This window comes from Dysidea avara, chromosome 1, assembly GCF_963678975.1.
Source record: "Dysidea avara chromosome 1, odDysAvar1.4, whole genome shotgun sequence".
NCBI classification, from domain to species: domain Eukaryota; kingdom Metazoa; phylum Porifera; class Demospongiae; order Dictyoceratida; family Dysideidae; genus Dysidea; species Dysidea avara.
The window spans coordinates 24028451-24053631 of record NC_089272.1 but is presented as its reverse complement, the minus strand read 5'-3'; the positions used below and the strand labels follow the sequence as shown (position 1 = coordinate 24053631).

The 25181-nt window shown below is 38.4% G+C and overlaps 3 protein-coding genes across 4 annotated transcripts in view; 2 read left to right on the top strand and 1 right to left on the bottom strand.

The window, feature by feature from the left end:
- Positions 1-12599, bottom strand: part of LOC136237452 (uncharacterized) — a 326109-nt gene extending 313510 nt beyond the window's left edge. Inside the window, exon 1 of the mRNA XM_066027675.1 lies at positions 12385-12599. Coding sequence (XP_065883747.1) covers positions 12385-12543 — 159 coding nt within the window. The 5' untranslated portion in view covers positions 12544-12599. The remainder of the gene's footprint in view (positions 1-12384) is intronic.
- A 1558-nt stretch (positions 12600-14157) lies between these two features.
- LOC136237301 (uncharacterized protein C21orf140-like) lies at positions 14158-17469 on the top strand. Its single transcript, XM_066027664.1, has 14 exons — positions 14158-14977; positions 15026-15101; positions 15154-15268; positions 15319-15420; positions 15472-15657; positions 15710-15777; positions 15827-15980; positions 16028-16110; positions 16158-16262; positions 16363-16462; positions 16511-16790; positions 16847-16908; positions 16957-17019; positions 17076-17469. The coding sequence occupies exons 3-12, from the start codon at positions 15180-15182 to the stop codon at positions 16868-16870; spliced, it is 1191 nt and encodes a 396-aa protein (XP_065883736.1). The 5' UTR covers positions 14158-14977; positions 15026-15101; positions 15154-15179; the 3' UTR covers positions 16871-16908; positions 16957-17019; positions 17076-17469.
- Positions 17470-19593: 2124 nt separating this feature from the next.
- Positions 19594-24731, top strand: LOC136260020 (uncharacterized). Of its 2 annotated transcripts, none has more exons than XM_066053624.1 (19): positions 19594-19965; positions 20151-20294; positions 20375-20584; positions 20638-20818; positions 20882-21160; positions 21219-21713; positions 21773-21946; positions 22551-22625; positions 22685-23098; positions 23177-23248; positions 23298-23419; positions 23476-23520; positions 23595-23681; positions 23739-23807; positions 23856-23953; positions 24094-24214; positions 24266-24365; positions 24423-24481; positions 24535-24731. In XM_066053624.1, exons 3-15 carry the CDS (start codon positions 20390-20392, stop codon positions 23931-23933), a joined length of 2286 nt encoding a protein of 761 aa, XP_065909696.1. In that variant the 5' UTR covers positions 19594-19965; positions 20151-20294; positions 20375-20389; the 3' UTR covers positions 23934-23953; positions 24094-24214; positions 24266-24365; positions 24423-24481; positions 24535-24731. The 2 variants fall into 2 exon arrangements, with proteins under 2 accessions (XP_065909696.1, XP_065909687.1); XM_066053615.1 differs by having other exon boundaries at positions 21770-21946.
- Positions 24732-25181: the final 450 nt, after the last annotated feature.

The window sequence follows — 25181 nt, the reverse complement described above, 5'->3', positions numbered from 1 at the left end:
CCCTGTAGAGAGATCAGCTAGAAGAAGTTACCTTGTAGATCGTTCAGCTACAAACAAATCACCCTGTAGAGAGTTCAGCTAGAAGAAGTTACCTTGTAGAGAGTTCAGCTACAAAGAAACCACCCTGTAGAGAGATCAGCTAGAAGAAGTTACCTTGTAGATCGTTCAGCTACAAACAAATCTCCCTGTAGAGAGATCAGCTAGAAGAAGTTACCTTGTAGATAGTTCAGCTACAAAGAAACCATTTTGTAAAGAGCTCAGCTGCAAACAAATCACCTGTACAGAATTCAGCTACGAACAAATCACCCTGTAGAGAGATCAGCTAGAAGAAGTTACTTTGTAGATAGTTCAGCTACAAAGAAACCACCAAGTAGAGAGTTCAGCTGCAAAGAAATCACCCTGTAGAAAATTCTGCCAGAAACAAATTGCCCTGTAGAAAGATCAGTTATAAGAAGTTACCTTTTAGAGAGTTCAGCTACAAAGAAACCATTCTGTAAAGAGCTCAGCTGCAAACAAATCACCTGTACAGAATTCAGTTACGAAAAAATCATCCTGTAGAGAGATCAGCTAGAAGAAGTTACCTTGTAGATAGTTCAGCTACAAACAAATCTCCCTGTAGAGAGATCAGCTAGAAGAAATTACCTTGTAGAGAGTTCAGCTACAAAGAAACCATCATTTAGAAAGTTCAGCTTCAAACAAATCTCCCTGTAGAGAGATCAGCTAGAAGAAGTTACCTTGTAGAGAGTGAAGCTACAAACAAATCATCCTATTGAAAGATCAGCTAGAAGAAGTCACCTTGTAGAAAGTTTAGTTACAAAGAAACCACCATGTAGAGAGTTCAGCTACAAACTAGCCACCTTGTAGAGACATCAGCTAGAAAAGTTACCTTGTAGAGAGTTCAGCTACAAACAAATCTCCCTGTAGAGAGATCAGCTAGAAGAAATTACCTTGTAGAGAGTTCAGCTACAAAGAAACCATTCTGTAAAGAGCTCAGCTGCAAACAAATCACCTGTACAGAATTCAGCTTCAAACAAATCACCCTGTAGAGAGATCAGCTAGAAGAAGTTACCTTGTAGATAGTTCAGCTACAAACAAATCACCCTGTAGAAAGATCAGTTAGAAGAAGTTACCTTTTAGAGAGTTCAGCTACAAAGAACCCATTCTGTAAAGAGCTCAGCTGCAAACAAATCACCTGTACAGAATTCAGCTACAAACAAATCATCTGTAGAGAGTTCAGCTACAAACAAATCACCCTGTAGAGAGATCAGCTAGAAGAAGTTACCTGTAGATAGTTCAGCTACAAATAAATCTCCCTGTAGAGAGATCAGCTAGAAGAAATTACCTTGTAGAGAGTTCAGCTACAAAGAAACCATCATGTAGAGAGTTCAGCTGCAAAGAAATCACCACTGCCCAAATTTCAAGGCAATAACTCTTTCCAATCTGAAGTTATCAATTGTCAAAGTTGGCAAATTGGATGTGTGGAAGGCCCCTTTTCGCAAATCCGATCACATATGTATTATATGTGACCGGATTTACGGAAAAGGGTCTTCCACACACATCCAATTCTATGAACTTGAATGACGATACCTTTGTGCTCAAAGAAGATACTAACCTGAAATTTTGTTCATGTATTAACCTATGTTGTTACTCATCACTGTCCAAATTGCAAGGCAATACTATTTTCCTATCTGACATTATGAACTGCCAAAGTTCGTAAATTGGATGTGTGTGGAAGACCCCTTTTCGCAAATCCGGTCACATATATATAATTTGTACATTTAATGATAAAATATTTAAAGTACATCTACTTCATCTTTTCTTCTTCCTGTAGTAAAGAAAAAAAACATAGGTTAAAAAAGTCCCAAAGCTGGCCATAGGCCGGCTTTGGGGTATACAAATACAAAAAGAAATGAAATCTAATCCAAAACAGCCAAGCTGTAAAAAAAGTGTGCGACCCTCAGAAAGGCTATGGTGACAAAAGATGTGAAATCCAAGGTGGCTGCCAAGAAATGGCTGTGATGGTAGGTTAATGGTAAAACTTTTAATAACGACAATTCAGGTGAATTTTTGTGCCGCACAAAATTTACCTAAATTGTCATTATTAAAATTTTTACCATTAACCTACCATCACAGCCATTTCTTGGCCGCCACCTTGGATTTCACATCTTTTTTCACCATAGCCTTTCTGAGGGCCGCACACTTTTTTTACAGCTTGGCTGTTTTGGATTAGATTAACTTATCTTTAACAACAATAGTAGAATGCTTAATTCAAAGAATTTTAGTGATTTAAATTTATTTTCTCATAAAATTGTCTCCTCACCGCTTTCGTTTGTATGTGCTAATTTATCAACCACCTATAAAATATTTATTGGATTGGAAATGGTGTCACACGCCCAGCATACTTCCTGCACAATTGATGTCACTGGTTGGATACAAGCTTGGTGTCACTTCCTACCACTTTTAAGAGCATAATACTTCTTACTGCACTCTATTAGAGTAACTGACAGGAAAAAAAAGGGAAAAAAACTTGTTATATACAGTAGTGCCACTTCTACACTAAGGTATGCTCCTGTTTCTGTAGCCTCTGTACACACCTTCTGGTATTAATGATACACATGACTTTAGAATCCCTTTAGTCATTGGAATTCTGTAATGCACACCTCTAGTTGTATTTCTTTTGTTGCAACTTTATTCAGTGTTTGTTACCATTGTGTTTCTGTTCTCGTAACTCAGCACAGTTGTTGTCTAGTGAAACTATTTGTCTTTCAAGCCTTAATCCAATGCTCAGGCAGTTAAACAAAGCATAAGATGGTGACAAGCTTTGCTCACAGGTTTTAATTCTCTTGCAGAATCTCTAGAACACCATCAGTGGCCAATAAAACTTAGTATGCCATGCAAATCACAGAAACCACAATAGCATGTGACACCATTTCCAAGAGTATCTATGGTACTACATAGTAACTCGAAAACCTACAGAGTAGACTTGGCAGGAATTGTGGTTACCATTAAACCTCAACATCATAATTTGACAATTACATATACAATACAATTACAAGGGGTCAAGAGTCTAGTCTCTGGGTTACCAAATTATTAAAATTAATAATAACTGGTCCAGGAGACAAAATAAAAAAAATATTTTAGCTACTAATAAGACTAAATAATTATATCAACAGTTCAACAGATCAACTACGTACATCCCATGATGCTGAAACCTGAGCATTAAATATCCTGTACAAACAGGAGATGGCAACACGAGCTGCGTGCTGAAGTATGCAATGTATTGTACTCTTCGGTAGATAGCATACATTGCTAAGTCTTGTAACAGTCACTGGCATGAAATGGCCCAGAGAGCCAACTTCAATTGTCACAAGATCAACCAAAAGTCCAGCATGTTAAAGATCTAGCTGTAATGCATCATAGCGATCTTCTTTATGATTCCTTGTAGCCAAAAGGTGATGTTGGGTATTAGTGACCACAGAGAGTTCTAATAGCACGATGAAATCTGTGGAAACCAAGCACAAGATTAGGTCTGCTTAGAGTAGATATGATATGAGTTGGAATAGTACTTGGGGGACTAACACTTGTCTGGCAGCCAGGAAGACCAGCATAAAATTTATAACAAAGTGTTAAAGTTTTGAACAAAAACCTGCAAAATGGAGTTGTGATGCCAAATGTATCTCCCTTAATCAAGTGCAATGGAACAACCAGTTAAATGGGTGGTTGTAGGCTGAGTAGAGGGACAAGCTGGACTAACAATTATATTCCAGTGAGCTAAATTCAATGGTGTTGGTAAGGTGTCACAACCAGCTCACTATTAAAAAGTTTCTTTTCAGGTAAACCATACATCAATTTTTTACCACATGTGACATTCTTGTTCTACATGTACAGTAACTATATCCAGAAATTTATTCTCTAGATGTGCACCAATAATCAGATTGGCTAAAATATTGGCCACTGATATGGTAATTTTTACCAATATTGGTATCGGTACAGAATAACAGGAGGACTGATACTGCTAGCAATATTTGTACAGTAGCAATAGTTTGTACATAAACAGATTATGTATTGGTTTTATACAATATCCATGTTGTTCTTTAGAGCCAGTGGCTACTATTCACTCTACAACAAATGCTACACTGTGAGAAGCCATATAATTCTAGGGTTTTGTTGGATAGCTTATCACAGTCTATACAAATTGCACAGATATATGGAGTATCTTTGTAATAAAAAGAAGGGTCACAGGATAACCAAGGAAACTCAGTGTACCAGCTTTCTCACAAGCCATTAAAATGTAGAAATATCCATTTAATGCTTCATGGGAGTATAATGTTTGTGGGCACCTAATTGTCTGGATTGCACAATAGAAATCCAAAGTATATATAACACCACAAGCAGAGTATAGCAATGAATACAAGCGCATGTTGTAGGTAAATATACACTGTTGTTTTCTTAAAACTATTATGCAAATGTCATCAATTATTGGTTTCTTTTGGTGGCATCAATATCGGATATCGACACAAAAACCCATATCAGTACACTTCTACAGTCAACGATTTAAGATTAGAATTCCAATAATCAACGTGAGAGGACATAAACTGCTACAAGCTTTACTTTTAAAAGTACATGAACAGAATGATGTTAGAAACTGATGCCATAGCAGCAGAAACTGCATCAAAAACAAATAATTGGTGCATCCCGAAAGTCAGTAAATAAAACTGAGAGACTGACACAATTCAACAATCATTGGATCAGCAAAGCATTCAATAACCAGGTTTTTCACTGTTATAAGATGAATTCCTGTTGTTCTGTAGATAAGTGATCTCTCCTGTGCCTGTCATGCTGTTGTCTCGTAGCTCTTCTTGTTCTAGTGCTCCATTTGTCAGTTAAGTCTTTCGCATTTCCCTCTTCTAGCATGCACTCCTCAATTCCACTTTCGTTTCGCAATTCTATCAAGTTCTCTGCGATGCATACAGAATGATTCAGCTCTATTATCTGTGTCGTCCATATGGATGATGCATGAAAAAACAAGGAATACGTACATATTAGGCATTTGTGTCATAACGTACATACCAGCCTTATTACAGTCTTCTTGTATTTTCTGTTTGTCTGTCACCTTTATTGCGCTCCTTCAGTCTTTTCATGGTTTCTTCGAAGTCTGTATAGATAGTTCTCTTCTTCGTCTTAGCCATTTGTCTCTATATTCATGATAACCGAAGTCACGCTTGAGGTAAAAACAACCATGACTATATCAGTAAACAAGCAAGTAATATAAATTATCAGCAAACGAATTAGTAAAAGTGGTAATATAAATTAGTCGAGAAATTAGTAAATCAGTGCTTCGTATTTGTTTGTACTTGTTCATGCATGGTTGACTACACATTTTGCGTTGGCAACCTGCTTATGTATGTGGGGCTCACTCAGGCTCGCCCCAAACAACTCCTTATGTGGCGATATTCTTCTATTACAGCTATTTAGCAACTTGTACCCTTTTGCTAATAGTATTGAATTTACCTTCTAGCATAACCCTCATGATGAAATGACACTTCTGATGATGAGTAGTTGGTTTCTTGAGTGTAATAATTTCAATTATGATGACTACTTTTGCCACCACAAAAAATTTAATTACTAACACGATGAACTCAAATGCCAAAGTGTCAAATTCAAGTGTAAATAACCAACCATGTACAAAATTTATTCATACAAATAATAAACATGTACACTTAGTATAGTATACAGACTATATCTATTACAAATTGCGATGTTATATTTACACAAACTGACAGAGTGCAATTTTAAAAATCATAATATTATGTACATATATAATATAGCATATAATTTGCTAACATGCTGCTGTTTAACTGTACAGTGTACAATACAGTAACTGTACAGCTGTATTTAGTCAAAAGATACCACAGAGTCACACACATTATTTAGTGCACAGCACACACATACAATACGATCTATGAGAGGAATCTCTTCATTTTGTTTTGTACAAAGTGTATGGGTAAGGTGCAGTGAAGTATGGAAAACCGCTGTCTGACACTCTTTTACATACATCCTTACATTAGCAATTTTCGTTGTGTATTCAACTTCAAGGACAGAAAGTTGGAACTTTCCCATAGTAAAAGCAGGGATGTGTACCTTAGCATGCATGGCTGCAACTGATTTAGCTATAGTAAACCCACAATCTGCCAACACAACATCACCTGGGAGAAGATTCGGATACCACAGTGGTCAGTGAGGTATACATCACTTACACGGCCTTCCCAACATTCTGAAACAAATGATATTGCACCTCGTGGTGTGATTCCAAGTAACACCTTTGCAGTATTATGGTGCATATAACTAGCTACATCTTTCCTTCAAATTTGATAGCCTTTCATTGAACAATTAAAAACAGTCTATTATGATTACAACTTTGGTGACTCTCGAAAACATCCAGGCACAGACTTTTGTAATGATTCTCAATCTGGCCAGATTATTAGGGCGGCAGTCAAGCAGTCATGAGCGGGCACCTACAATTGTAATCATTTTTTTAAACTACTGTATCTTTGTCTCCATGCAGGTTTTAAGGAACACAACTTGAGGGAAGATTAAGAAGACACAACCCTATGCCCTATCATAAAGAAGACCTAATTTCTATTAATAGCAATATTATAAGATATTTGTAAAACATTCTTTCAGTCAAGTATATTTACTAACACGTACCTCTAGTCTCTCCATCCTTGGGGAAACTATGCTTCTTATCAGTCTTCATGTAACTGTGTATAATGGCCATCATAGGTGCTAAGATACCCACAGAAGTTATGCTAATGGTGCTAAAAATGGCTATATAACTACAACGCTGACCCACAGAACAACGATTATACACTACTACATTTGTGACCGGGCCTGCAAAAACAGGGCATGTGGGCACAAACTACACAACATCACTCTACAGGTCATATCTCAGTACTGGAACAGAATACTCATATTTTGTTGCTTGCATCATAAAGCCAATTAAATTCTTACTAGATGCTCAAAATTGCATTGCCATAGTATGCTGGTACAAAAAGTTATGACTGATGAAAATGTGAAAAAGTAGGCAAAAATTATATGCCCATATGCCCTATTTTCGCAGGCGCGGTCACATTTGTTAGACCACCAGTGATTGTCATTCAACATTTTGGCCTCTTACGATTATTAACCGTCATGGAAAAAACTTGCTCATCAGGTGCAGGTGTAGATCACGTCCTCAAATGTGCAAGTTACATAATCAATATTGCAGAGTGCATTCCAGACACCATGATAACTTGCGGTTTTACGTCACTGGATCCAGAAAGCTTTTATTGATGTATTGAAATGGCTGAGAGCAGCAGTAACATTGGCAGCAGCAATGAAACTAAGCCTTACCAGTTTGAACCAGTACACACTACAGGTTATAAGAGAACAGGCAAGCTTTACTGTACATAGCACTGGTCACAATGAAGATGGTATGAGGAGATTCATTACTTCTTCCATTATCTAACAGGTATGGGGCAGCTTTTAACACAAGTAATTAAACGTGTTTATAGGTCATACTGGTTGGCAGATTATCGCCAATTCATCCACTGGACCTACAACTACCTGGGTAAAGGAACACGCAGAGTTATACCCTCCTGTGTTGTTGTGGATATAAGAGAAACTTTTCCTGAAGCAAGCTATACTTACACTGGATTTAAAATAGCTGATTTATAAAAAAGTTTGTTTTTAAAAAGTATGGTGTGTTAATTACTGTGACATTTGTTGGTCTAATGTCTGGGTGGGAAATCTAGGTAAGTGTTTTGCAATAACTTCATCCTTTGGTGGTCGCTCAGTCGCTGCAATATTCTTTGGTGTTGTGTCTGGCTTGTCATAATTCTACATTCCCTGTTTTCCATGAGTCCGTAAGTACAATATACCTTGAGCGAGATGTGTGTAGTCTTTGCTTCTAATATTGGCTTAGCTACCCATGCATTCCTCCCCTTCGGATGTACAACTTTATATCTGGCTTTGCCTGTAAGACAAATACACAAATTACAATGATGTCTAACAACTATCAAAATATCTGATTTTGTAATTGCTTGTTTACAGCATGTGGTATAGTTATGATCTAGAATAGCAAGTTCGACACAAGCTCACATTCCATTATACCAAAATGCTGCCACTTAGACAGTATTTCAGCAGCAAGGAATGCATTAGGGTCATTGTCCCACTAGTAGAGATTGGATATATGGCGTACAATAGATTTCCATTTGTCCACGAGTAATTGTGCATCATCATTACATGTTTGCACAGACCCCCACAGGTAGTTAGATATACGCTGGATATATGGGAATAGCTGACCATAATGCTTTGTCATCTTCTTACCTAATTTCTTTCTGATACTTTTAGCAAAGTGCCACATATCATATTGATGCCAATATGGGGATAATATGTTTTCATCAGTGATGCTATACAACTGTGCCTGTCTGTAGCTATAGTAGAGATATTGACATGCTGTACCAGTGCCAGAAATACGAATTCACCATTGACTGGTCAAATGGCCCAGCAAGATTAAATTTACTAGGCCATTTCCAGATTCGATTGGCCATCTCATCTCCTGGGAAAGGCAAGTAATATATACGCTTCAGATGACAGGATTACAGGATACTATTGGACACCATGAGCAATCCTTCAGTGGAACAGCTAATTCTGATTCCACCACATACATTTTAGAAACCCATTTTCATATGGGCTCCTGTTAAATTTGTTAATGAAAAATGTGTGCATTAACCAACTATTCTAATGTGTATGGCTGACTACCTTACAGCATGACAACTAGGATAAAGCACATGAACTACGAATATTTACCAGGTTAAACACCACAGCTTTGGTAATAGCCACACCTCATCTAAGAAATATGCTCCAGTACATAGATTAAACATACTAATGATGATTCGGCTACAGAAACAACCACTACCATCCTTTAAGTTATCCATGTCAAGCCAGCTTACCCTTGGCCATGAGTTATTGTCTAATATTGCTGGTTTCCACTGTTTTACTTCAAGATTAATCGCTAAGTATATCCATGTCAAATGAGGGGCGAATCACTGCCAGCCAATGCGGCTCAACTGGATGCCACCAAAAACTAGGCACAAGTTGCATTAAATCCCTTTGCTCAGTAGACTTGAATATCCTCAAATGTAGATAGTCTAAACGCTTCCACTCTTCAAAGTCTTCACAAAACAACTTAAGTTTAAATCCACTAATGTGTGCTTCTAAATATTAGAACGAATCTCCTGTCATCTGTTAGCCTGGAGCAGCTGACCCTATTTTAGATGCCTATAAGTGCCCCGATACAAAAGTTGGACAAAAATCACTAAACAAAAGTTGCGTGAGTTGTTTTTGTGTCAGAGTGAATAAACCAGAGACAATATCCATTTACCATTCGTGTGTAATAGACGCCCTCCCTCGAAAAGTAGAAATATCACCTCCACAGCCTAAACATCACTCGCCCATAGAAAATAACTGATTGAAATCCCTAAAGCATCCCTGTCGTGATTGGATTCTTCACTATTTGCGATCTCTTAGTATGGTTGTCAATGTGAGCCGCAGTGTAATTGCACATTCCTAAGCACAAGTCCTGAATGCTAGACAGACCAGATCCTATTTTTCGGGGTGCTTATAAGTGCCTAAATAAGGTCGGCAGTGCCAGATTAGTTGTCTGTATGGGGATCACGTGATAACATCCCATGAGTCGCATCATCGTTGGGACATTGAGCAGCTGTGAGGTACGCTATCAACTTGATGTGACATTCCCCAGTGACATCCGCTATAGCTTGCGTGTAATTTGAGCTTTTACCAACTGTGTCTTGCTGCATGTCGGACATTTGACTGAACAAGCCTCCAAATAATTGGTAAAAACGTGATTTTGTTCGGAAATGGCCGATGGCCAACTTATTTCTGGCACTGTGCTGTACCATCAACTTGTCAGGGCACTGTCACAATCCTTCTTTTTCTATAGCTATTAAACTACCAGTGTCAGTGCAATGTAGTAGACTGTAGTCAAGGATTAGATCCATGGAAGTGTCCGTGAGGGTATACTTGCAATATTTAGCACTATAACCAGGATTGTCATAACAACCATCATCAGACAAGTGTAGATGGCTCCCTCTAAAGTATTCAATTATGGCCTCCCGTTGCCTTGTGTAGGTGGTGTGCACAACAGGATATACCTACTATTTCTGAAAGTAATAATGGTGCTTTTCACAAAACATTGATAAATTTAACACATCTGCCAAATTAGCAATGCTTGTGAATCGTGAAGGTCAGACCACAGAGAAGTTGAGCTGCAGCCAATAGCAGATTACCAGCTGGGGTATAATTTACTGATGGCTATGACTGCCAGTGTAATACGTATCCATCAGGGCATGTATCTTCAACTACCAGCATTGTACCTACAGTGGAAGTCTTCAACTCTACCTCTAGACCACAACCATGACACTGTTGAAACAAAGTTAGCAGTCAGGACTTGAAAACTATGAATTTTCTGTATTGTCATTGTCCTGAATGGTCTCTCTTACATTGTCATCCAGATGACATGACTTATCTTGCTCTTGTGTCCTAAAAAGTCAATAGCTGGCATACACGTAATAATACAAGGAGTCTTTCATTGCATCATAATCATCATCATCAAAACTAAAAGTTTCCTATGCCTGGTGGGATGGGGGAAGAAGCACTCAAGAATATGTCAGTTTGCATGCCAACATCCATTTCTGGTATCGACTCCATTTATGTAATAGTTATACCATGGCTGCAAGGGATTTTGCTGATATATACACCCAAAGCACGAGGGCCACAGGCCCGAGGGCTGCGGGTGTATATGTCAGCAAAATCCCAAGCAGCCATGGTACAAGTGATATATATCACTTGGGGCACACTCACCTAATAGGTGAAAGAACTAACGAGAACTCATCCCATTTGTTTTATACAGTAGCATCTGAAGATCAATTGTGGTTTTAATAGTTTGGGCTAATAGCCATCAAAACGTTGTCCATACGTTAAAACATCATTAATACGTTACTATGCTTCAACACGCAATGTTAGAAAACTTGCGATTGTGGGATGGAGTTTATATTGTTATCATTTTTGTACTAAGTTAAGCCAACTAACTTCGCTATTGGGACAGTAAGTAAGTTATTATATTAAGTTAAGTACTTAGAACTGTAAGTTACTAACCTATTTCAACGTAGCAGTAGTAGCTTTGCTGTTCCGTGGTCTGTTCAAAGGCTGATACGCTGTGGGTAGAAATACGCATCCACAATCGCCCAAACAATTATTTTGTGCCTTCATTATCCTTTAGTAACAACCAACTACTCTATCTTAGCCTATGTACTAAGCTTAGCAACCTCTACAAAACCAAGTCCCACAATACAAAGCTCTATGTCGCTCAATATAACGAGTCAAAGCGCATCGATTCTTTGAACTGGCTGGGTATCAAAGTCATTGGCAAACCGCTTTCCCATGATATTGCCCGGGCAATATGCGAGTTAAACACCGAGCGGCACCTTTGAACGCCCACGCTAAAGTGGTATATATATTGACACACTGGTTTTGTCCGATAAAACTGGCATATCTTAAGTGTCAGATTTAGTTCTCACCACACTTAACTTCCGCATTCTTTGTAGAGGGCTTTGGACTGCTCAAGCCGCTAAGACCAGGTAACAGCTCATACATATATATTATGGCACGACGCACAGCCTTACTTTTTCTGGCTTCCTACGCTTGGCAGGTGTACAAAATGAAAACATTGTTGGCACAGCGACTCTAACCTGTGTGTAAAACCGTCCAGTTTAGGCTTCTTAATGAAGCCATCCTCTTTGAAATGGTGGCTACAAACACGAGCATTCGGATCTTCAAATAAGTGGATTCACCAATTTCAGTTTGGCCAGGACACGCACATTAAAATGACATTCATAAAAAATCTTACTGTGTTTCAGCAAGGCAGGCTCTTTGAATGGCAAACGATGAAAGCTAGTACCACAATGCTGGTCTTTGGCAATAGAGTAGAGAACCTTCTGCTTGAAACGTCAATGTAGTAATCTATCCAGTGCGATCCGATGGGAAATTCTTCGTATTTGGATCCAGTGACGTCAAAACCACAAATATTATGGCGACAAAAATGGGGTGTGTCAACCAACTTTCACGTGTAATAACTTACGAAGAAGAAAGTTTCTGCGATTTTAAGTATTACATATGGATTATAGATATATTATAAACTAATACATTTTAATTTCCACTTCGATTCCCCTTTAAAACACAAAAATTTAATGTGGAATGTGTTTGAACACCACGTGTCACGTGTGTTTCAACACCACGTGTCACGTGTGTTTACAATGCACTTACAACATCGATTCTCTTCAAGCGAGCTCGTGATGGTCGAGAATCATCCGTTAGATTGATATCCTGCTGCGCCATTTTTAACCACGTGATGCTAGTGGGAAGAGTAAAAGGATCTATGATTACGGTGAAAGGATCGATTGTGGCATGCGTTACGCCTGCCATGACAAACAAGCGCTCCAAGTGGCGACCCAGAACAAGCGGTTTATTAGCAAGCTGGATCCGACAACCGCGGACCGGAGAAATGCTATAATAAAGTTCAGGCGTGTGCCAAAGGCTGAGACGGCCTTGCATGTGAGTCTGTTCTACTGGTACGTGACAGATTTATTTATTTATTTTAGGCTTTATGGTGTAAAAAAAACACCAAAGGTCTGTTGGTAGCAACCAACAGCCATAAAATACGTACAATTAATACTAACTACTTAAGTAATTACATAGTTACATAGTTAAGATTATAAGTGATTAAAATTGGTAGTTGGAGGTTTAGTTTAGTGACTTCTGGAGCATGGACATAAGTAATGTAGAGTGCAGTTGTTGTTTTCATCAAAGTTAGTCAGGAAATGGTCCCACAGATATGATTTCAGTTTAGATTTCAGCAAACAAACTGACATGTTTAGGTCTAGAATGATGAAAATATGAATGTCGCGATATGTTGTTAAGATGTTGAGGTAACAAGAGTTTGTTGCTGGAGCCTGATCTAGTATTGGTAGAGTTGAAAGTGATGAAGTTATTGATGTTGAACTGATTAGTTGGTGATTTGATAGATTTAATAGCAAACAGTATGTCTTGAAGTTCAAATATGTATACTAAAGGAAAGAGCCTCAGATTTATCAAACGGTCTTTGTAACAACTAGTGTAATCATTCAAGATGTATTTAGTGGCACAACGTTGTATTCTTTCAAGGTTTAAAATGTCTTTCATTAAGTGAGGACACCAAACTTGCATACAGTAGAGTAACTGTGATCTTACCAATGATACATACAGTCTAACCAATGTAGAAGGTGAATGAGTGGGGGAAAAGGTACGGCAAATTAGTCCAAGCATTTTGTATGCACGAGCAGTGATGTCTTTGTAATGTTTATCCCAACTTAGGTCTTCAGATAATGTTAATCCAAGGTCTTTATGAGAATCGACATGAGGTATAATTGAATTGGACATAGAATAAGAGGTGTCGAGTTTACATTTGAATGATAAATGAATAAATTTCTTTAAACTAAAATCCAGATCAACATCCCTTGACCAAGTTAAAAGAGCAGTGATATCATCTTGAAGAGCCTTATGATCAGAGAGTGTACTAACATGGATAAAGCACTTGGCATCATAAGCAAATTTGAGTAGTTGGCTTTCATGAATGTATGAAGACATGTCATTGATGTAAACTAAAAACAGCAAAGGACCAGGAATACTGCCCTGTGGAACATCAGAAACTACTGGAAATAAATCAGAATAGCAATTGTTGATAGAAACCCTTTGATAGCGATCTACTAATTAAGGCCACACTGTATTGTGTATACAACTCTAAACCATATGTGACCGTCTCAGCAAAAACCCGACTTGTTCGCACAAGCATGCGTATTGAGAAAATTGAAATTTAAAAATAATTCGTAAAATTACGCATGCTACAAAAAAAATTACGCAAGTTTTTATCGAGCCAGTACTTGAAGAAGGAAGACTCAAATCGATTAAAACTATATACCATCTTATTCGCCTGTTCATGAAGAGTTCGAAAATCGTTGTTTCGTTTCCCTAGCTCCAACGGTATGCGTGTCACGTGCGTTTGTTTACGATGCGGTAAACGTAAACAAGATTGTCATCGTTTCTTCTACGAAACCGCCTTCATATCCATTTGCGCAAGTATCTACAAGGCTAATACTATACCTTGGCTGATGTGCTGATCCATGGTGAACGTTTTAAGGCAAATTGCAATGTTGTAGACCAATCCAAACAGACGTTATGGCTGCGAATGTAAGCGCCTGTAGTTTATTTTCAGTATGTTGTGTCCCTCATGCGTATGGGATGCCCATACGCGTATGGGACGATGTTTTGAAATAGGTTCCATCTTACTATGCACGCCTAGATCTTGTCCAAATAGCTTTGTTGCACTACAAAATCACTGTTATCTAGCTGTAACTGAATGAATTGGCTAGACGATAAATGATTTTAGAGGCGCTTAATTCGCTATCGACAGCTTCAATGGGTTGACATGGCGTGGAGAGAAAAATGACTTTTATAGTTTTACTGGAACTTGCATGAAGGTGTAGTACACAGTCTATTGTATGTGAATAAAACAGTAAAGCTATAGTACGTTCGCGTTGAGCTGAACCCTGGGTTGGTGATTAAGAAGCCATACAAGATCAAAGGCTTTAAACATGATGTTCATGACGCATTTATTCGTAAGCTCATGTTACGGGCGCGCACTTAATTGTCGAAAATATGGCGTCCAGTGCAGCGTTAGTGAGTGCGGAACGAAACCCTCTTGGAAAGAGGTTAAACAGCCAAACAAAGTTTCTACTCATGAAGCTATGGACCTACTTCGAGCAAGAAGCGAACAAGTCTAAAGTTTCCGTCAATGTGAAGCAGAGAATCTCTAAGGCCACTGGTATTAAATATCTTTGCAGCTGGGTTTGGTATTGATTTCGCCACGTAGGGATTTCAGAGTCATCTATTGTAAGAGTGAGGATGGAGTACCGCAAGAAAGGCGGGTTTTCTACGCCAAGAAAAAGGTACAAAAGTAGTTTGCAGGAGGCTACTCTATTCATCTAATCGTCACTGCAGGTACAAACGTTCACGAATCCGTGTCGATGCAGACAGTTTCGACCGGGATGCAATCAGACGGAAAATACATTCGTTATACGACAAGAAAGAAAATCTATCACTGTCGAAGATTTTGGTGGGTGAATTTGAACGCTCGAGCCTTTGGTTTTGTTACTCCGTCTACAGTCAAAACTCCAGAATGATGGTGTTTTCTCCGGGGGGAAGAACATCACTTAGAAGGGTATTGAAGGATATGGGATTCAAGCATAGAACGATTAATGACAAGAGGTTAGTATTGTACCAGTTTGTGTGTTTTAATTTTACTACACATACATGCAGGGTATACTATGAGCAGCCCCGTATAGTCCATCAGCGTCATAAATATTTGAGACGAATGAGGCGCAACAGAACTGAAGGGAAACCAGTGGTGTACTTGGATGAGACTTGGGCCAATGCGCATGATGGAAAGTCCAGAGCCTGGGTAGAGGCTGATAAGACTACTGGGGGGACTATAGGAGGAGTCAGGTTGGTTAAATAGCTTTCAAAAGTATGCTTGTTTAACCTAATTTATACATAGCAAGCCATCAGGTAAAGGAGAGCGCCTTATTATCTTACATGCTGGAGGCAAAGATGGATGGGTTCCCGGTAATTTTCTATGATGTGAAGTATCCAGTAAACACAGTTGTTCTTTCAGGTTGTGATTGGGTTTTTAAAGCCAAGAAAGGATCTGCAGCTGATTACCATCAAGAAATGAATGCAGAGAATTTTGAAAGGTGGTTTAAAGAAAAGTTACTTCCAGCATTACCAGCCAATTGTCTGATTGTAATGGACAATGCCAGTTACCATAGGTAGGTATTAGATTTGTCAACTGTAAACATTACTGTGTTAACTGCAGTCGCCACTTGGAGGAGCAACCAAAGCAAAAGTGGCGAAAAGCACAGCTGAAAGAGTGGTTAAATAAGAAACATAAGGCAGTGTGTATATACTGTCACTGTTTCAGTATGTGACTGTATGATGATTCACAGGTATAGCATATCCAGAAAGTTTACTGAAAAGAGATCTGTGGGAAATCATCAAACGAGCAAAAACTCCTGCAAGATATGCTATAGATGAGATAGCTGGAAGTAAAGGTATGTTAAGTGTATACATTGTGGCTCTGACATTTTTCTGGTATGGCTTTTTTCTGGTATACTGTTGTGATCCCAGTTCTTTCGGCTAACATAATAATAGGCCATGAAGTAGTCAGACTACCAGTTGCACACTGTGAACTGAATCCTATTGAGATGGCCTGGAGTCAAGTGAAGGGACACGTAAAGCGGAACAATAAGAGGTATATCAACATTGTTATGGACATTGTTATAGTTTGGCATCTATTTAGGTTTACTTTGACTGAAGTTAAGGAACTGGTTTATCAAGGATTTGAGGCTGTTACATCTGAGAGGTGGCAATCTTTGATAAAGCACGTTCAAGAAGAAGTCGAAGATCATTACTGGGAACAGGATGGACTTCATGAGGAACTTCTAGAACGATTCCTCATTCACGTCAGCAGTGATAGTAGCGATAGTGAAGATGGTGATGGTGGTGATGGTGGTATTAATGACTCCTCCACCACCAGCAACAGTGAGTCCGAGTCTTCTTCTGAGCCTACTTCATCTGATGTAAGATTGTTTGATATTTACAATACTAGTGTTACAACTTGTATGTTGTTCTCCAGGAGTCATCGGATGGCTGGGATTGAACTCTGCAAAGTACATGAAAAAAAACAACAGATGAAGTGTAAGTGCATGCACTTTCAAAGTTATTGTTACTTTATTATGCTTGCAGAAGGTGAACATACCAGACATTGTGTATATTGATCAGTGCAGGAGTGTTTAAAAGTCACTAAAGGTATTATAGGTCCAAATGCATACAAACAGTATTTCATTTAGTGAAACTTTCTGTAGAGTTCTGTGGGAATGTGACTTTGAGAACCAGGTGCTGATTTGAAACGGCTTGTATGGCATGTGCACAAAGTGATGGGAAAAGGATTAAAATGACAAATTGACTAGATGGGAATAGGAGAGAATAAGCAGCTGTGTGGTAAATGTGAAGTTAAAAACATGTTGTTTGCCTCACTTGCAGGTTCACCTATGCTGGATAAAAGTACTTGAGCTGTTATAATTTGGGTTTTTACTCTTAATGGCTGAAAGAGGTTTTTCCCCTGAAGATAAGTGGGCCACTTACCTTCTAAATACAATGCAACAGTGGCCCCAGCTCTTCTACTCACGCAACTCTGTTTTACACACACAAAAACTGTTTATTTTTTCTTGCAAAAGTGTATTACAGCCTCTTACATAACAGATGGTGATATCATGCGTGTTGAGGGCGGGAGTGTGACGTCTGGCTTCGCCACAAACATGTGTCAACATGAATATCAAAGGGCCGCGCTTTAGAGGCTTCCCCATTGAAAATGTATGGAGAAACTTTGCAGTGTCATAACTAGAGTGTCTTACATTCGAATGAAGCGCTTTTAATATATTTTTAGCGGATTGAGAAGCGCTACGTATCGAGCAATACAGGAGGCCCGTGCGATGTAGCAATCGTAAGTTATTAATCGTTTTTGAGGGTTCAGCTCAACGCGAACGTACTAGCTATAGCATGATATCAAGTTTAATATAATATTTATTCTTAATGCAAAACTAACTTATAGATAAAGCAGCTGGTATCCTGAATCCTGATTTGAACTATCAGCACTTAGAAGAGTTAAAATTGCAAAGGTGCAACAAATGCAGGAGTGTATAGCTAATGTATATAGCTAGCTATTCTGGAACATGTGGGGGACACCCCGAAAGGTGTACTGGGAACATCCTTTTTAACAGTGTGGGTCATAAACAACATTATAACTAGAGAAAATTACTTCATTGCATGGGGCAATTAAGTAATATGTAGCATCACCGATAGCAACTGCTGAGCAACAATACCTCAAGGAGCCATCCAAGCAGGAAGTGAAGTGGCTATCCAGTCAACAATCGAACATGCTCCTAGCAACCACTCACCCATGTGGCCTTTGCCACACATGCATAGGGCCAGGGCTGATCCAGGGAGTGGATGGGGTGGCTAGGCACCCACCTTGCTTGGCCTGTGAATTGCATAGGCATGCCTTTACTTCCTGCCAAAAAATAATAAAATACTGTGGCTATGCATTTACATACTAGTTTCATACCATTGACAGCATGTAGAGGAGAAGTGAGTCTATATAGCATAGGCAGTTGGTAGTAAGAATAGTTAAACAAATCCTAGACTTAAAAGATTTTCTTCTATGGTTTTAATCTCAGGAAGATAGATATTCAAAAATTGGGAAGAATGCCCTTTTATTCCTAGCAGGGCATGCTGTGCAGTATGCTAGCCTACAGTGTACTAAGAGTACACTGTGACTCATCATGTGTTTATCTAGACTGTAAGTCGTACACCAGCCATGGATATGGTCAGTAGCTATCACCACCCTCATTATCTGATACATTAATCATGCTCGAGTCCTACTAAAACTCACTTTCATTTTGTCCATGTATATATTATGTATAGAAGAAGAAACCATCATTAATAATTGTTGAGAAAACACGAATTACTGATTACAAACAAATTATATTATATTGTGTACAAGAGAATGTGTCCTCGGACAACATGCGACCACATGTCTGACCAACAGTGGACAGCAGTGGGCATGGCAAGGGAAAAAATTAAATTACAAAACTAAAGTTACAGGTTATATTATATACAGAATTAAAAGCAGTCTGGGTTGATTATATATTTTATGTAGATTCTACACTTCTATTCTCTCAGTTTGAACTTGGACCAGCCACCTCCCTTCATAATATTATGAACTCTTGATAATATATATTTCTGTATCAGTGCCTGATACATGCTCTCTCTATAATTTAACACCTCTCTTTTGATCTCTTTGCTGCTCGCTTTACTGAGCTTATTTGCCGCCACAAGTGCTGATGCATGCAATCCTATAGTGTTTGCTAGCAGTATAGTTTATGACCTGAGAGTATCACCTGAGAGTATCGAGTCCCGCTTGAATGCCGTGATGGATGATAAAATTTCCGTGGAAAGGGTTTGGAGAGAATTTAACGAGTTCCTAGCTAGCCAGGCCGCGAAACGTTCTAATTCTTTGTTTAACCGTGAGAAATTCGATTTAATCAAGGCCACCTTGCTTGAAGGTAGCTAAGCGGCTGTGTAGTATAGGCTGTAGTTCAATGTTCCTCTTTCGTTCGTACATTAGACCACTCTGGTCACGGAGCTGAAGATGGCTCGGAAGATGGTGGTAATTCCAAGGACGATTACGAAATTAAACCAAGATTTAGGCAGTACGTCAAGGAGAAGCAGTTTGAACTGAAAGATTTTCCGCAGATTGGATTAAATAATGCTGTGATCATTCCTACAAAGAGCAAGAGCATGGTGAGTTTAACACGGCCGCGCGCTCCTTCAACACCGCGCATGTCGGTGGCATTAACTATGGAGTATGCATGGGTACTTGACAGTCTGTCTCAATATTATACCCTGTTGCAATTGGAGAAATAAGTTTTTAACGCAAAATATATCAGACCCTTTCAATGTGTGAGTGGCTAAATCTTTTTAATATATATTATGTAGCTGCCTATAAAATTTGGAGATATATAGCTATAGCTATTTTCACATGTATGCATGTCTCATTAATATATATAGGTTCCGGCCAATTCTCTGTTTGAAGGCTATAGAAGAGTAGTAACAACAGATGATATATTTGATATCATCCAGTCTGTTCATGAGAAAGGCACGGCACACTCGGGTGTTAGGAAGACTTATTCAGTGGTATGCATAATAGTATAATATAATTATATGAGTGTTATTAATAAATCAGCTAGCATTAATGCATTAACTATGTACACTCCCTAGCTGCTATTGTCATTATTGCATTATTAAAAATGCACATTTTCACTGTATGTGTAAGCGGTATAAGCACTGCCACACAATAATTTTCATTCTTTCGCCTGAAGATTTCGTCAAACTACGAAGGGATAACACGAACTTGTGTAGAGGAATATTGCAGACTGTACCTCACTTGCTCTTGTAAGAAGCCTCAATTAACAAAAGCTCCTTTGAAACCCATCATTTCAAAGAGATTCCATGTTCGTGGACAGGTAAATAATATTGCTTTTATATTCCATTTATGCAGGAATAACATAATAAGTGTATTATATATATATACTTCATATTGTAGATTGATTTGATTGACATGTCAAGCATCCCAGACAGCAACAACAGATGGATTGGTCATTACAAAGATCACTTTAGCAAGTTTTCCATTCTATGGGCACAATCTAGGAAGTGTGCTGCAGAAACTGTTTTGTGCTTGCAACGATATGTTTTCGCATACCTTGGGGTACCTAAGATACTCCAATCTGATCATGGTCGAGAATTCAACAATGAGGTTGGAAAGACAACTGTCTAGGTGCATGCTGTATTTTATGCATTCCTTTATAGCTTTTTGAGACGATTGTTCATGAGTGGAGTCAAGAAACAATTTTAATTCGAGGTAGACCAAGGCACCCCCAATCAAATGGGTGTGTTGAAAAAGCTAACGGAGTGGTGAAACACATGCTCACTTCACTCATGGCTGACATGAAGACAACAGAATGGGTTCAGTTTCTTCCCAGAGTTCAATGTAAGTTTTATTTAAAACAGGTGCTATTGATGCCAATTATTGTATATAATTTTGTTTTTCCAGTTACAATCAATAAGCAACCACATGCGACCATTAAAACATCACCATACCAAGTGGTGTTTGGTCTAGATCCATCTTCTGAACCCGTGAAAGGAATGTGTTTGGCAGAAGAAGAGACCATTATTATGGATCCTCCCACAGAAACTGATGATTTGACAGAGCTAGGTAACACAGATTCTTACTCTGATCCGGTGACCAAGGCTACGCAACCTGAAGTGGCCAAGGCCAGAACCTGTGTTGGTGACACAGAGTTCAGACAGCAGACACCTATCATTCCAGCAGGTATAAGGGGAATGATTTAAAATTGCCATTGCAGCTGCTTTGTTTGTTATTAATGCAGAAAATGAAGACAGGCACCATGAAGTTAGACAGTTTGCAAAGAAAAACATTGCAAATTCAGCTGCTAAAATGAAGAAACTTTATGATAACAGCAAAAGAATCAAGGCTGTAAAATTTAAAATTGGGGATGGTGTGACTGTAAGGATTCCACGACATGACAGAGGTGTAGGTGATTTGAGAAGAATACCAGGAGTTGTGGTTGCAAAACAACATGGGTCTTACAAAATAAAAACCGAGTATGGACTTTTGAAAGGAAGATGTCGAACTGACCAGCTTCAGAAGTGCTTTCATGCAACAGTACAAACCACTGGGTGGGAAGATGATCCCACAATAGCACTGCGATCGGCTGCAAAAAAATTCAATCGAAGGAAAACTGATGTTTCACACTGCAATTGCAAATCTGGTTGTGTAAATGGCAAATGTGTATGTTTCAAAAGCAAAGTAAAATGCACAACATATTGCCACAAAGGGACAAGATGCAAGAATTCAGTCATCGGTATGAATAGTAATTATTTTTGTGTAGTATAATATAATTATATTCCACTTTGACAGCAGATGATTCTAGCATTGATGATAGTTGCCCATTGAACACTGAGACCGGTGAACAAGCTAATGAGAATCGTACAGGAAGCACCTCAGTGAAGACAAAACAAATTGGCAGTGATAGCTTTCCAGTGAAGAGGGAACAGGTTGACCTAGAGCCATCATACAGCAATGCTCGGGATGGATGTGAGCACATATGCATACAATAACTATCATGCCAGACATGATATTACAGCTACATATAGTTACAATAGAACCTGTCTCTAAAAATAACTTTGTAATAAGGACAAAAAATATTAGCCCCATGAGTTCTGGTCCACATAAAAATTAATATGTGACCCAGTCTGACAAAATCAGTGTATATCCCGAAAATACACATGTTTACTGAATCTTGTCTATCTCCATCACTGTATTTGACCTAGAATAATTCTGTAAACTTCATTAAAATTGTAAGCAATTTTTACATAAGTGGTTAAACGTTTATGTGGATGCTAGCTATAATCATGGACAAAGTAATGTAGCTTCAAGCATTTAAAAGTAGGTCAAATTTTGACAGGCTATAAGAGACTGATTTTGTCAGCCCAGGTCACATATTGGTCAAACTCTTGGTTCCAAATGGTAGAGGGTACACTGCATGTACTATGTTGAAGTGAGATGCATTGAAACATCTGCATGGACATACACACAATATCTTTAATGCTCCCCATACATAGCATATTTGTCATGGATATGTCTAAGTAAATGTACATGCACGGGTAGATCATCGGTATAAGATGAATTGGTACAACAGGTAGTTCTGGGGTCCAGGGAGTAGAAGAAGAAGCCAGTAGTATGTCAGTAGAAGAAACCAGCCCTAAGCTTGAAGGTAAGAAATAAATTCAATCATGTAGGTGTGTGTTAATCTGCATGGATTATACATTTTAGGGGGTCATGAAATTTTCAGCAATGAAGATATTCCACCAGGGAACAGCTTTCAGTTTGACAAAATCGTGAAACTTAGCAAGAAGATGAAAACTATTATACAGAACCATCCATCGTTTTTGTTTAAGCCATGTGGGCCTGCCCATGAATACATATCTAACAGTCTCAAAACCAACTTACCAGCTGCATTTCTGCACAGCTATGTTGTGGATAACTATGAAGACCAGAAATGTTTGAAGGATCTTTGCTATGCTCACAAGGAACCAGTTCCAATCACAATTGTGCAAAAGTTTACCAACAAAATGTATGATTTGAAGGATGATGTAGAGACAAACAAACAAACAGCCGACTTATTGAATCAAGAAGAGCCTACAATGGCTAATGTACTTATTGACTATTTCCACTTGCACAAATCCCGTAAGGATATTTTGTAGGCTGTAACTACTTTTCTCTATCTACACTTTTCATTCATTCATTTTCATCTTTATTTTGCAGGAGGGGTAGTTCATCAGTATTGTCCTAATTCATCAGATGAAGAAGTTGATGAAAATGATTATCAAACCGAAGGTTTTGTGCCCGGTATATCATCTGTCTGCATAATATTGCTATCATGCAGGCCGATTAATGAGAATCAGAAACAAAACCCAGATGCTTTTTGAAGCGAAGTTTGGTAGTTACAAAGTTTACGACGAGGGAATTCTGTCACTGATCGACACCAATGGATGGGTTACTGATGAAGTACGTGCTTGTAAACTTTATGCAAGCAAGCATATATGTATATATGTTGTATATAGGTGATAGCATCTTATCTACTATACATGATCCGTGCCAACAAAAAGGTTAGAGATAATACATAGAAAAGTCTAGTGCATATGAATGTATGCATTATGTGCATGCTCACTTCCAAACACAGGAAGAAGAAATATTTATCATGAACGTGTCTGCAGTGAATGACATTTGTAATGGGACGTATATCCTTAAGAAGAAAGTTTTAAGCAATGTATGAGTTGGTACTTTACGAGGACTTACAGACACCTGTATACATATATTTCTGCAGGTTGATTTGTCTCATTACAATGCCCTCATTGGACCTTACTGCTACCAGAAGATGCACTGGATATTGGTGGTCAGACATATTTGTACATTTATATCTTTATAGCTACTATTTCTTTAGATCGTCGAACCAAAGAATGGAAAGGTTCTCTACATTGACCCAAAGAAGTATGAAGAAAGAGATCATAGACTAATATAAAGGATAAGAAAAAACTGGAAGTTAGTACAGTTAATATTTTGCACACATAGTTAGTTAAGTATGTATACACATTAATTTGCATATCAACAGGAACACATTCTTTGAACTCCCTGGCTATTTGCATATAATCCCTGGCTATTTGCATATAATTCTCTTGCAGCGCTTACAGCACCTATCAATATTGTGGTGGATATTGGCCAAAGAAGTATGTATGGGAAGTCGTTACGCCTCCACACAGTATACAGGAAGACAATTCGTCTTGTGGAGTTTATGTTATGAAGGTATGGCCTTAAGTATATTCTGCAACACAACATAAAGAATTTCTAAAATAGTTTGCTGAACAATATTTAAGACATTTACCAATGAACATCCATGCTGGAACAGTTCACGATTTAAGAATAGAGATGGCAAAAGAAATACTTAACAATTCAGGTAAACAAGCAGTTGTAAGGTACTTATGAGTGTTGTTAGCAATCTATTTGTTTGCAGAACCCATAGAAGAGCATTGCAGGACCTGCTCATTCACTGCTACTAAAGCACAGGATTGGGTAAGTGTTGTTTGCTCTTTGTTTCATTGACTATCAGCTGAATATATACGTAGATTGGCTGTGGAACATGTGAATCGTGGTACCACCTGAATTGTGTCAACAGGCACATTAGCATTAAGTTGAATCCAGAGGATATACCTATAGTTAACTTTATTGGACCATGCTGTTCTACTGGTGCAACCTATGTAATTGACTTTATGTAATCATGGTTAAATATTAATGTATGGCATATTATAATTTATAAAATTGTGTTTGGCCCCCAGCGAACATGCATGGTGTAGAGCTAGCACTGCTACTGCTTAGTGCAGAGTAGATATTATGATTATGTGATCCTATGTCAGAAAATCAGTCGATTTTTAGTAGTTTTATATACCGTTAAGTGGATGTGTAAACTTCAGTCTCACTTACGCTTGCATTAACTAGTTGAAACGAATCTCTTGGACTGAACTCTGTGTTAGTGCATGGGTATTATGTTAGCTGTGCTGTTTGCTTTTGTTTGTAAAGCTTTACAGTGACCAGCTGCACTGAAGGTCTGACAGCACTATTATGTTATAAGTATGTAGTCTTAGTCCATGTCTAATTTATATGCATTAATTTATGACCTGGCTTGTTATAGCTAATAATAATTATATTGATTCATGGAATTGCAGCTTTCAATCGATTTTAATGATTTACCCGGTACTGCATGTTGTGCTATATA